Source organism: Acipenser ruthenus, chromosome 54 (assembly GCF_902713425.1).
Source record: "Acipenser ruthenus chromosome 54, fAciRut3.2 maternal haplotype, whole genome shotgun sequence".
NCBI classification, from domain to species: Eukaryota; Metazoa; Chordata; class Actinopteri; order Acipenseriformes; family Acipenseridae; genus Acipenser; species Acipenser ruthenus.
Window position 1 is genome coordinate 3,105,783 of NC_081242.1, and position 14,374 is coordinate 3,120,156.

Sequence of the window (14,374 nt, forward strand, 5' to 3'; positions counted from 1 at the left end):
GTGTAAAAAAGTGCCTCCTATTTTCTGTTCTGAATGCCCCTTTATCTAATCTCCATTTATGACCCCTAGTCCTTTTTTCTTTTTTCAAGTCAAAGAAGTCCCCCGGGTTGACATTGTCTATACCTTTTAGGATTTTGAATGTTTGAATCAGATCGCCGCGTAGTCTTCTTTGTTCAAGACTGAATAGATTCAATTCTTTTAGCCTGTCTGCATACGACATGCCTTTTAAACCAGGGATAATTCTGGTTGCTCTTCTTTGCACTCTTTCTAGAGCAGCAATATCCTTTTTGTAAAGAGGTGACCAGAACTGAACACAATATTCTAGGTGAGGTCTTGTATTTGTATTTGTATCTTGGCATTGTAGAGTTTTAACATTACTTCCCTTGATTTAAATTCAACACTTCTCACAATATATCCAAGCATCTTGTTAGCCTTTTCTATAGCTTCCCCACATTGTCTAGATGAAGACATTTCTGAGTCAACATAAACTCCTAGGTCTTTTTCATAGTTCCCTTCTTCAATTTCACTATCTCCCATATGATATTTATAATGAACATTTTTATTGCCCGCATGCAATACTTTACACTTTTCTCTATTAAATTTCATTTGCCATGTGTCTGCCCAATTCTGAATGCTGTCTAGATCATTTTGAATGACCTTTGCTGCTTCAACAGTGTCTGCCACTCCTCCTATTTTTGTGTCGTCTGCAAATTTAACGAGTTTGCTTACTATATCAGAGTCTAAATCATTAATGTAGATTAGGAATTGTAGAGGACCTAATACTGATCCCTGTGGTACACCACTGGTTACCTTGCTCCATTTTGAGGTTTCTCCTCTAATCAATACTTTCTGTTTTCTACATGTTAACCACTCCCTAATCCATGTGCATGCATTTCCTTGAATCCTACTGCGTTCAGTTTGAGGTTTAATCTTTTAAGCGGGACTTTGTCAAAAGCTTTCTGAAAATCTAAATAAGTCATGTTGTATGCTTTGCAATTATCCACTGTCGATGTTGCAGTTTAAGATTGCACATAGTTACTGGTACACCAGCTGGAAACACTGGTACTTGAGAAGAAAAGGTTGAAAACCACTGGTCTATGGTGGCTGAGAAATTTAAGTTTTACACTTCGGTTGTAGCAAAAAACAGGCAAGCAAAAAAAGCAAGTTTTTTTTTTTCTTTGATAATCAAATGAAAACACTTATCTATTGTCATGAATAGATTGGTGGTGATGTCAGACCAGGAAGAGACAAACACAGTACTGCAGGATGAAGCGCTGATGCAAGCATTTATTGCACAATAAATGGTTTTAAAGAAAACAAAACTAAAACAGGAAACAGGAACAAACAAAAACAGGAACAAACAAAACACGACACAAGGGCCAAAATAAAAGGTTTAAACAAAAGAACAGCACACTTGTAGGCTGGGCATTAGCCTTTACTACCACATTGCAGAACAAACATCACTGCACAAACACTCACCCACAAACTCCTGCCACTAACAAAGGATTTCTGTCTCCTTTTATACATGTGACCACTCCCCAATTAGCATCAATGACCTAACTGGGGAATGGACACATCTGTGATTGCTGGTAGGAATAGATTTAACCCCATCCCTGTCAACCTTTGGAGTTGTTTTAGACTTGAGACTTAGTTTTGAGGCTCAGTGGTTAAATCATTGTTTTACCATCTACATAATACTGCCAAAATACGTCCTCGCCTTTTTAATGTATCTTTTAACGTAATTGGGTTTTTTTTAAATGTAAAGTTATGTACAGCACTTTGAGCTGTTTTACAGGAAAGACGCTATATAAAAATCAAATTGATTGATTGAACCTTGCATTCTCACACACACACCATTTACAGGAACAGGGCTTCTGCACTGCCACAGAGGGTAAGAATGATTCCATTTTGTACATCGTATGATGTTTTGCCTTTAACACACTGTTCTGTTTCCCTGCAGCTGAACACAGACAGGAACGCTGACATTTCTGTATAAAAAATGAAGACAAAGAAATTCCTGATTCTCATCTTGATTGGTGTGCTGATTGTTTGTAGTGTGTTTTCAGGTGAGAAGGACACATTCAAGGACACTTAGCCTGGATAAACACATTTAAATGAATGTCCTCACAATAATATATATCACAAGTGACAGGGTCGACTGGACATTTTAACTGATATAAGAGACAGGGTCGACTGGACATATTTACTGATATAATAGGCTTGTTTTTGCTCAGCAGTATATTGTAATGATCAATAATGCTGTATCAACAATGCTAAAAAAATGTCTTTTTTTTTTTTTAAACAGCTCCACATCTGAGGAAATATGGCAAGATTATTTTTAATTCTATTTTTCTTTTAAAATTTTCCTGACATAGTAATTTCAAATATACAAAACAGAATGAAACAAATCTATATTTGAATCATTATCACATTGTTTTTTGAGACTGAATACAAACTGAACTTGTCCTTTTCCATTTTAGACACTGAACAAAAGGAAGATTATCGTGTACAACATGGTGAGTTCTGCTATAATCACATTTTTAGATTTCTGGTTAGGATCCAACAAGGGCATTTAAAAAAGGGGCTACTGTTTGCTTTTGGACACTCGTTGGAGTATAGCTTTTGGATTTCTTAGGAGGATAAAGTTAAGAACCTAAAGAGTAAGTAGTGGGGTTCCGAAAAATATAGCATGAAATTTCCCCACATATTGCTACAACTGTTTAAATAACATACCTGTAATTTCTCTTTTCATTGTTAACATCCTGACAACTTTTTACACTTATAACTTTAAAGTATGTATCAAAGCTCTTTTCAAAATGTCCGCTCTAGTGCACAGGGTTTTAGATCTGTCCTCTAAATCACTGCAGGAAGAGAGGTTTAACAATCAATCAATCAATCAATCAATAAATAAATAAATAAATAAATAAACATAACAAGTGCTCTGGCTTTTCTGTTCCGTACCACATCATGGATCGTTATTATTGCTGTGTTACCTGTTTGACAATGTGGGAAATAATCCTGACACTATCAGTGCATTAAGTGTAAAAAGTTGACAGGATGTCAGGAGGTATGTTATTTGAACAGTTGTAGCAACACCTGGGGACAAGTAACGCTATATTTTTCAAACGCCGCTACTTACTCTTTAGAACATAAGAAAAGTTTGAGAACTAGAAAAAGTAATTCGGCCCATCAAGGCTCGTCCCTTGTTAACGCACCATTCTCTCCTTCTGGGGGGGAACTAATTTAAAAGCACAGAATCTATTTTTTTTTAAATGTTTCCAGTGTTTTAGATCCTATCACCTGGTAGGCTATTCCATGCTTTTGTAACTGTGTAAAAAAGTGCTTCCTACCTTCTGTTCTAAACTTACTTTTACTCAGCTTCAGGCTGGAAATATATTATTATAAATCAAGTGACTGATTTAACTGTGACTCCTGAGTTTATTATAAGTTTGTTTTTTTTTTTTGTTTTTTTTTAATACTTCAGGTGTTCATAAACATTGGTTAGTGTGTGTATTTTGACACAGTTGGTATTGAATTAAATGTAACATTGTGTAAAGGTTAACGGTTTACAATTTTTAGAACAGCTCCTGTACTTTGCTTTGCCACTACGACCTTGCTTCTTAAAGTTTAGTGCTGATCTAAAATAAGAAAGGTTTCTAAAAAATAAAACTGTTTTCTTAAATAATAAAGCCCTTATTTCACATGTGTGTTGTTGGAACAATTCAATAATTGATCATTTAATGTTTATCTGAGTTGATTAGTTTTCTTATTAATAATATTTAATTGACGTGTTACAAAAATTGAGGATTTACTATGATTAATAAACAGAAATCAGAAAAGTCAGAAAGTAAATATCTTAGTCTAAGCACAAAACACAATTCAAAAACTCTCACTGCCTTAACTTGACTAGCAGGCAATTGAAATATGACACCGCCTGTCTCCTGTCATGCCAGCAGCACTCTAGCATGCAAGCAGGCTCTGACCTAGTAGCTTGCTCACACACACACACCCACATTCAAGCACACAGCCTCAACTGAGATGATGCAGACAATCTTAGAATATATCACATTAAGCTTATTAATGGTATGTAGATTAAGTATATGGCAAGTTTACTTTTAAAGAAATTCTTCATATAACAATATGAGGTAGATTACTTTTTGTTACTTCATCAAGTTTCACTAAAAGTTATTTCACACTCAAAGTGTGCAAACTACATAATAAACAGTACAATTCTATGTGAATGTGTTACACTTAATTTAGTTCCATGAAAGGAAAATGCAACTGGAATTATACTCAACGGTTCCTTGAAGCTTAGACTTTTGGTCTGCTGGCTTGGAAACTCAATCTGTTGAATTGTCCAGTACAAAGCTCTCCTCTCCGTAACAAAGTCTTAATCCTACATTGGATCAAATTCGGCAACAAAGCTTTCAATTCTCAATGGAATCAACAAACAGCTGCAACAAAATCTTCAGTCCTCGGAATAGGATCCACAACAGCGCCCGTGTATACTGAGATTTTTTTCCTGGACTACACCATAGCAGCCCTTGTATGAGCCCCCCCAGAAGGAGGTCTGTCCAATATCCTGTATGCCCTAACGGGCAATGCAGCCCTGCAGCCCTGCAGCCCACCTGAAAAAGGCTTACGCGGTTGAAGCGCCGGTGATAAGAACATAAGAAAGTTTACAAACGAGAGGAGATTATTCAGCCCATCTTGCTCGTTTGGTTGTTAGTAGCTTATTGATCCCAGAATCTCATCAAGCAGCTTCTTGAAGGATCCCAGGGTGTCAGCTTCAACAACATTACTGGGAAGTTGGTTCCAGACCCTCACAATTCTCTGTGTAAAAAAGTGCCTCCTATTTCCTTTGTGTGAATGCCCCTCCCCGAGCCACTAGCTTCGGAGCTACGCACGGTCTCGGGCACTTTGTTACAGATTTCGGGTTTCCAAGGGCAAACCCTGGGCAGAAGCCTGGCAGGCTTAGTGGTGGTGCGCAGACATGGGGAAGGGGGAGGCGATGGCATCCGGCAGTTACTACGGTAACCCAGACTATTCCAAGCTCTACGGCGCCACGGGCAACCTGAGGCACCATCTCCAGGCCTCCGGGACAGCATATTCAAAGGTCCGTTAGCAAGGACGGGGAAACGCCGGACGTGGGGCCCCAGCGCACCAGCGCCCAGGGAGACAGTTCCAACGGAACCGCCCCAGGCAGCCTCCAAAGCAGCCCCAGCCTCAGCAGCCCCAGTAGGGACCCTGAAGGCTTGCGGTCTCAGACCCACCCGTTTGCACAACACCAGCTGCAATACTGGCGTAAATACACCTCAGACTCCTGGGTGCTCGCCACCATACAATTCCACTCTGGACCTCCTCCCTTTCGAGGGATCACGGTCACATACGTGAATGACCCTCTCCAGGTCTTGGCTCTCAGACAAGTAGAAACACTACTTCAAAAACAAGCCATCCGTCTCGTAGAGCACACCTCTCAAAGAGAAGGGCTCTACTATAGGTACTTCTTGGTGCCAAAAAAGGACGGTGGCCTTCACCCCATCCTAGACCTGAGACACCTCAATGGGTTCTTGAGGGAGAGGAGGTTCCAGATGGTAACACATCACCACATCCTCCAGTCTGTCTGGCCAGGTAACTGGTTTACAACAGTGGACCTGAAGGACGCGTATGTTCACGTTCTTATCCATCCAGAGCACAGGAAATATCTCCACTTCACCTTTCAGGGGAGCGTCTTCGAGTTTTCCGCACCCTACACAGTTTCAAAGTGCATGGATGCCATCCTAGCTCCCTTGTCACTTCTGCTAAGCGGGTCAGTGAGCTACAGGCACTGTCCATGCACAGTTCCTGTATGTGTATTTGGGACAATGGAAACAGGGTATCGTTGCACACTAACCCTGCTTTCCTCCCTAAGGTGATTACAGCTTTTCACTTGAATCAGTCAGTGGAATTAGAGGCGTTCCATCTCCCTCCCTTTGTGGAGGAAACAGATAGGAGATTGAATTTCCTCTGCCTGTTTCGGGCATTCAGAGGTTATATGGACAGAAGGAGAAGGCTGCGTCATTCTAACCAGCTCTTAACCTGTCATGGTAAAAGGACCCGAGGTCAAGCCCTCTCTAAGCAGCGACTGTCCCATTGGATTGTGGACACGGTTTCGACTGCGTATACTAATGCCGGCCTTCCCCCACCTGGGAGGGTGGCCGCGCACTCTACCAGAGGTGTGACTACGTCATGGGCCCTCTTTAGAGGAGCCTCGTTGACCTATATTTGTATTGCGACTAGCTGGGCTACTCTGCATACATTTACCAGGTTCTACCAATTGAATGTCATAGATTCCTCTATGCCATCAATAGGCACGGGTCCTTGAGGTTGCACCCTCACGCCACCAACACTAGATGGCAGTAGCGAGATGTCCCTCATTTGCTGTCCGCTCATTCTCCCTCGCGATGGCTCTGGTATACTTTCCCAAAAGTATTGTTTTGGCGGTCATCTTCTAATTGAAAGGGAGCGATAGGTTACAGATGTAACCCCGGTTCCCTGAAAGAGAAGATGACCGCCAACTTTGCGAGGTCACATCACTCGCATTCACGGTTTCAATGCAAAAGAGACTGAAGTCTCCGTGTAGTGACTATTTATTACCTTGGGAGGCGGGACCGAGGACATCACTCCACGGAGGGGCCTATCGGCAGCTTTGATATAAAATGCTCAGTAAATACCTAACAAGCAGGCATATCCCAAAAGTATTGGTTTGGCGGTCATCTTCTCTTTCAGGGAACCGGGGTTACATCCGTAACCTATCGTTCTGCCTTCTCCTCCCTGCTTGAGATCACCCATAATGCATTGCGTGCCAATGCTGCCTCAATTGATTGTAGTTTCCGCTGGGTCCTTGTTTATTGAGAAATAAAAGCTACTACTATGTGAGGGGGACATGTCCCCCTTGTAAAGTACGCCTATGATTAGGCTATGCAGTAGATCCTCTCATATCCATCCCAGTAAGATAAAATACCCTTAGCCGATGGATCTATGGCCTGTTACCACCGGAACTATACTGAGGAAACTGATCAATACACATTTTATTATGAGCCTAAAACAGTGAATTGAGCTCAGTCTTAGCAGCGCAGAATGGATTCAGTTGCAGTTAATTAAGTTTCACTTTTTACATGCTGTCATTTCAGTAGCCTCCAGTACCTTGCATTTTAAAAATGTTTCCCGATGTGCCTAAGAGGCAATGTTCACAATAAACACATCCTGACCAAAGACAGAATATAGAAAAAAGAAATAACACTGACCTTCTGTATTTTCATAGGACACGGCAGCAGCGGACCCTCGGGAGGTGACGGCAGCAGCAGCGGACCTTCAGGAGGCGACGGCAGCAGCAGTGGACCCTCGGGAGGTGACGGCAGCAGCGACGGACCCTCGGGAGAAGACGGCAGCAGCAGACCCTCGGAAGGTGACGCCAACATTGTGGTGGAGGAGGGAATGGCAGGTAACACTATGTAACACAATTTTTGTTCCTGGGTAGTAAGTGTTATTTCCTAATTGCTTATGCCTCAAAAGTATAGAAAATGTCTATTATTCCCCACAAACTTTGCTTTTGTGACCAGGACAGTGATATTTTGAAATTTACCTATTTCCAATGAGAAAACGGGCGAATTTGTGTCTTCGTTCACATAAAGTCAGAAAAAAACTACATATGAATCATAATTAACATTTATTTATACTAAGGTAATACAAAAATGACTACAAAAGATTTAGAAGTGAGTAGTTTTTCGAGATTTACGATTATACTGTAAATCACTTTCACGAATCAGCCCCCAAATGTAGTCTCCCATCATGTTCTCGTTATACTGTCCTTCATTGACAGTTCATCCAGGAGCCTCAAAGCCGTGCTGCTCCATAATGGTAATAAGTACCCGTCTCTTCCCCTGGCTCACTCGGTGCACCTCAAAGAGGATTACAACAGCATCAAGACCTTGCTGGACGCCTTGAAGTATGATGAGTACGGCTGGGACCCCCGGAAGGTGCTGATGCCACCACTGCACATCAAATCGGGCCTTATGAAACAGTTTGTCAGAGCTCTAGATAAGGAGTCGGCAGCCTTCAAGTACCTTCAAGACTTCTTCCCTAAGCTGTCTGAGGCAAAGGTCAAAGCCGGTGTCTTCGTCGGACCACAGATAAAGAAGATCCTGGAGTGCAATGAATTCCCCAAGAAGCTCACTAGTAAGGAGAAAGCGGCTTGGAACAGCTTTGTCGCAGGGGTTCGGGTCTTCCTGGACAATCACAAGGCCGAAAACTATGTGGAGCTGGTTGAGACTCTGGTGAAGAACTATGGCACAATGGGCTGTAGGATGTCCCTCAAAGTCCATATCCTTGATGCTCATCTTGATAAATTCAAGGAGAACATGGGAGCGTACTCGGAGGAGCAAGGCTAGCGCTTCCACCAGGATATACTGGACTATACTCAGACTACATTTGGGGGCTGATTCGTGAAAGTGATTTACAGTATAATCGTAAATCTCGAAAAACTACTCACTTCTAAGTCTTTTGTAGTCATTTTTGTATTACTTTAGTATAAATACATGTTAATTTGGATTCATATGTTGTTTTTTTCTGACTTTATGTGAACGAAAAGACACAAATTTGCCCGTTTTCTCATTGGAAATAAGTAAATTTCAAAATATCACTGTCCTGGTCACAAAAGCAAAGTTTGTGGGGAATAATAGCCATTTTCTATACTTTTGAGGCATAAGCAATTAGGAAATAACACTTACTACCCAGGAACAAAAAGAAAAAAAAAATTGTTACACGGTGTAATCTTTGGACAATGGTGGAGGTGGAGGCAGAGGCAGCTCCTGCTGCTCTGCTCCCGGCTACCCTGTCACAGACATGTTGTATTTGCATAAATGCATAATTTGTTATTGATGCATATAATATGAATGTATACATCAAATATACATTCATATTGTAGGATTTCAAGTTGTATTACAGTTAAGATACAGAGGATTTAAAACAGAATTGTGGCGAAATGTACAAAAATGCCTACACACAAAACCCCCAGAAGAATGTGCCTGTGACCAGAGGGATTTCGTTGCTGAAGACAGCAAAGGAAAGAAAGTACAACTTAAGTGTGCAAGTACTGTCGAATTACTATACATATTTTGACAGAAAAAAAAGCGCTCAAGCATTTTGGAAAGTAACCGAAAACACTAATTTCATACAGTATATCAAAAACGAAAGCCCAGAAAAAAAAAAACGATTTACATAAAACTCAAAAATAGCTCAAAATAAGCACCGAGAAATACAATTAATAAAACCCGAAAAACAGAAGCCCTACTTATAACTTCTCTCAGGAGGGTATCTCTGGCTTTTTATCCTTTGTCTTCGTTCTATGTCAAGATCCAACAAACCATATAAAGCGTCAAACTCCGATCTTAATTTTTTTCAGTTTTTTTTTTTTTTAACTTTTACCTGCTTTTTATATGAGATGTGTAGCAGTACGCTAATAAGACAGACCGGTGACCATGTTTTAATTGCACTCGTTAATAGCACATAGATGAGATGGGAAAATAGCTTTTGGCAAATGATACCTCAACTCCACCCATTTTGTCTCATTAAACCGTGGGCAAACACTACCAGGCGCACAGTTCTTGCCCATGTGCAAATCCCTCAGGGGAAAATCAGGCACATCAGGAGAACATGGGCAAGTGCTGGCAGGATGTGTTAATGTATTTTCCCTGTCGTAGCGTTTGCACTGCACTTGCCCACGTTTGTGCAGTGGGGGAAATCGGACCCAATGTGTTTTGAAGTTTTAGAATCTGTATAGTGTCATTAAAACATATTAATTTCTTACATAGTTATTCTAAATCACTGTCTAAATCTTTAAGTGTCACTGACGCAATAAGCTGTCATTTCCATAACTGTAATGTCATTACCATAACAATGGTTATTTTAATAAGTAAAACTGCAGCAGCATTGGCAGGAGTGGAAGGTATATTAGCAAAGGGTTGAGGGGTTCATATTTAAAAAAAAAAAAAACTTTTAATCATTGCTAACATAATTTTGTATTTAAAATATGAGCACAAAACCTGATGTAAGTGCCAAAACTAAGTTTAACTTTTATTTTATTAGTCAATAAATATGACTAATGACAATCGAAATTTCTCTTTTGTAAAATGAAGGAAATATTCTCACTAATGTGTAATGTTATAATGCCTAATCAATTTGATGCATATTTCTCTTTATACAACAGTTTTTAGTTGTGTTACGGTAATGACAGATCTGTGTGCTAAAAACATTATGAACAAAAATACATAAAAATTTCAGCTGAGTTATGTTATATGCAGATAAGATTTGATCTTATTTAATCCGGTTGTTTCACTAAAAAAGTTTCACATCAATTTCTCAATTTTTTGGAACCTCAATTTGTCCCCTTTCTATAAAATGACTCAAATACATATTTACATTAATCTCATAATAAGGACATTGCAGATCATTTCAGATGGATAAAAAGGGTGAGTCTTTTGTGGGGTATTTATACATGTAGGCACTTTTTATACATCCTGCTACATTTATTAATTTATTGCATTTATATATCACTTTTCATACAAAAGTATCGCAAAGCACTGTACAGTACATGGCAAAAAGCATTTACATTTACACAACACAAGACATTTGTATAAAAGTCCCCAGGCTGTGGTACTCCACTGGTTACCTCGCTCCATTTTGAGGTTTCTCCTCTAATCAGTACTTTCTGTTTTCTACATGTTAACCACTCCCTAATCCATGTGCATGCATTTCCTTGAATCCCTACTGTGTTCAGTTTGAGAATTAATTCTTTTGCTGTTGTATTATTGGAAAAAAACTTTTTGGAATTGATTTTAGCCCCCTTGGCAATGTTCATTTCTATCTCTCTCTTGGCCTCTCTAACATCCTTTGACTTACAATTTCAAATGTGTAACCTTGATTCAATAATATATTCAATAATGTATACAAACACAACATCCTAATGTTGAATCTGTATTATACTGATCTGAAATGCAAACTCTCTTTTAATTCTCTGTTTTAGAGACAGAAAGAAGCAATAACCAGCGATTGCAGCGGGGTGAGTTCAGTAATAATCAGATTCATGATTTTATTGAATCTCAAGTAGCTCAACTAACAAAACTTTCTTTGTTTATTTTTTTAGAATTAAATGAACTTCAGAAGAAATATGGTAACATTCACTCATTTTTTTCATTTGTAATTTAAAATGTTTTTATTTTTCATTTTTTCTGCTTTAATAGACAAAAGGGTATTCCTTTTGATTACAAGCAACAAATATAGAACAAAACAAACACTCATGATACTGATTCACAAAACACAGGTCCTTCCAAAACAAAGGAACAGATTACATCACTTCGACGTACCCCTCATGACCCCTTGGTAAACGATTGCAGCCGCTCCAATCCGCAGCTGCCACATCATTTCCCTTCCCGGTCGATTAGTTAGTGTACCGAAGCTCCGCCCCTTTTCTAAATGACTAACTTCCTTTTAACCCTCGGAACGAAGTGTCAGGCCAAGTAGTCCAGAGTATTCTGTTCCCGTTACTTAGCGCCCTCACAGATCAAGAGGGAGATTTACCACCAAGAATCATTGTCTTTCTGTCACAATCTTATACAAACACTGTACACACAAACAGAAAACATGTGATATTAGTGTGCTTGTTTAATTCTGTTCATTTTCTATTTTAGACACTTCACAAACTCCGGAGAACCAAGCGGAGCAGGGTAAGTTTAATGAATCAGCACACTATTATGCTGTCTATTTCCTTGTGGTTTTGTACAAGCTATATTAAAACATTACAATAATTCAATTTTCTTTTAATAAGAAAGGCATTTGAAAACAGCGTGTTGGAAAGGCTTGTTACTGTGCTCTATTTTTTGTTGTGGAATTCGGAAAAAATTATATTTTTTTCTGTCCATGTTCTGATAAACTAGATACTAACAGGACTGATGAACATGAACTACACTGCTCATATGAGGGGTGTTACAATCCCACAATATTTACATAGGGCAAGGGGATTTAGGTATCCTTAAAAATATTATATATTCTATTGTAAAAAATTGCAATTCAGACCAAAAGTGTATGCTTCTGTCACTGACTGAGCTTGTATGTATTAATGTGTTTGTTTAATTATTCACAGGACGCTTTTTCGAAGTTTGTTCAACTGAGAAGATTGTTTCGATTGTTTTGGGTCTTTCATTACTTGTGTCACTGATCATCAACTTTGTGTGCTGCTTCAAGATCAGAAAGAGAGGTATACTTTCTTAATAAAGTTAATCACTAGTTACCTGTCTGAAGAAATAACCATTACAGTTACAAGGCAGTTAAAATGTAATCGGATTACAGTAATGTATTACATGTAATTCCTTAATCCCCAACACTGCTGAAGCAATTATATACAGTTGTAGTCAAAAGTTTACATACCCCAAAAGAAATTTATCATTTCTAGAAATTTCTTGAAAACAAATAATTATAGGAAAAATCTTTTGTAGCAAAAGTTTTGCTTTTGTGAATGAGGAAAAAAAGTTACAAGAAATAGATGTCTACAGTTATTTATTTCAGCAATTTTTTTGCAAAACCCCAAAAATGCAAATTCAAAAGTATTCATACCCTGACAAGGAACATGAAATGAATAGCTAGTTGATGTACCGTTAGTAATAACCTATTTTAAATGAATAGGATTTTTGTCAATGAGCTTTTGGAATGATTCTTCAGTGATTTCTGACCATTCTTCAACGCAAAATTGTTCCAGTTCATTCAAATTCTGAGGACTTCTCTTGTGCACAGCCTTCTTCAACTCATACCGAAGATTCTCAATCAGATTTAGATCAGAAATTTGACTAGACCATTCCAGAACTTCGATTTTATTCTTCTTTAACCATTCTGAAGTAGATTTTGATGTATGCTTTGGATTGTTGTTGTGTTTGAACGTCCATTTGTGCTTTAAACCAAGTTTTGTAGCGGAGGGTTTCAGATGATTGGCCAATATCTTTTGGTATGCTATGGAATCCATTTTACCATGTATTGGAAATAAATTTCCTGTGCCATTAAAGGAAAAACAGCCCCATAGAAGGATATTACCACCTCCATGCTTGACAGTAGGTATGGTGTTCTTTTCTTTGTACTCCTCACCAGACTTTCTCATATCAGCGTGACCAAACAACTCGATTTTTGTTTCATCACACCACAAAACCTTTGACTAGAACTCATATCCATCATTCAAATGCCGTTTTGCAAACTTTAAGCGATTGTCCTTGTGATGTTTTACTAAGAGTGGCTTTTTCCTTAGTCTGCAACCATTGAAACCTTCACCATGCAGTACTCGACCTATGGTTACCTTTAATTAGCACTAGCAGGTTATAGTCTGTAGTTATACAGTATATATGTATTGTATAATGGTATCAAATATATGGGCTGAATTCTCAAAGCTATTTACTCGAAATCATCATTAGCACATTTTTAGTCTGAAATCAATCCCTGATTACCACTCTAAACCAAATAAACTATTTAAGACTACATACAAGCCTCTAAAAATCCAGTCCTATGGATCAAAGTAGACTGGATATAAGATCTGGGAAACTCTCTATGATAATTTAATATAATTGGGGCTGCTAGAGTTAAAACAAAGTAACTACTGTAATACTATTAATTTGTTTAGACACTGTACAAACTAAGAAACCTTAATTATTATTATTATTATTTTTTATTTCTTAGCAGACGCCCTTATCCAGGGCGACTTACAATTGTTACAAGATATCACATTATTTTTTACATATAATTACCCATTTATACAGTTGGGTTTTTACTGGTGCAATCTAGGTAAAGTACCTTGCTCAAGGGTAATACCTGGGCAAAGATCAAATCTCACCACCTTTTTAATTTAACTAACAAAGCTTTCTTTTTTTATTTTAGATCATGGAAGGAGGCATTATGGTAAGATTTTCCTATTTTAATGACACATTACAACCTAGGCCGAGCACTGTACTGATTTTGTATGTTCTTTGCTAAATGGTTTGGCCCTCTAAAAAAGAGGATTTTTTTAAAACACTAAAAAAGGGATTGTATTGTCTGATTGGTGTAATAGGCAAGATACTGTAGCTAATTTAATCAAATCAAAGACCATTACAGAGGTAGCAGCGAATAGTCCTCAGAAACTGATAGTCGACTGACTAATCACACCCTTCCATTTCGAAGCAGCAGCATCAGCAGTCAGTGTTTGTGTGTTTAAAGTTCATACTAGTAGCAAACTAGCATGTCAATTATTTAATTGTTTTCAGCTGTTTGAATCGAAAAGGAAAGTAATTGTGAATCGTGCGGTTTTAGATGTAGTAGCCAC

The 14,374-nt window shown here is 38.6% G+C and overlaps 1 protein-coding gene across 2 annotated transcripts in view; it reads left to right on the top strand.

The window, feature by feature from the left end:
- Positions 1-14,374, top strand: part of LOC117398055 (zinc finger protein RFP-like) — a 35,276-nt gene that overhangs the window by 3,125 nt on the left and 17,777 nt on the right. For both annotated transcript variants that reach the window (XM_059016813.1, XM_059016814.1), the window contains exons 2-10: positions 1,961-2,066; positions 2,306-2,326; positions 2,481-2,516; positions 7,304-7,447; positions 11,063-11,098; positions 11,183-11,209; positions 11,727-11,762; positions 12,179-12,292; positions 13,951-13,971. In XM_059016813.1, the coding sequence (XP_058872796.1) occupies positions 2,000-2,066; positions 2,306-2,326; positions 2,481-2,516; positions 7,304-7,447; positions 11,063-11,098; positions 11,183-11,209; positions 11,727-11,762; positions 12,179-12,292; positions 13,951-13,971 (502 nt within the window). In that variant the 5' untranslated portion in view covers positions 1,961-1,999. The remainder of the gene's footprint in view (positions 1-1,960; positions 2,067-2,305; positions 2,327-2,480; positions 2,517-7,303; positions 7,448-11,062; positions 11,099-11,182; positions 11,210-11,726; positions 11,763-12,178; positions 12,293-13,950; positions 13,972-14,374) is intronic.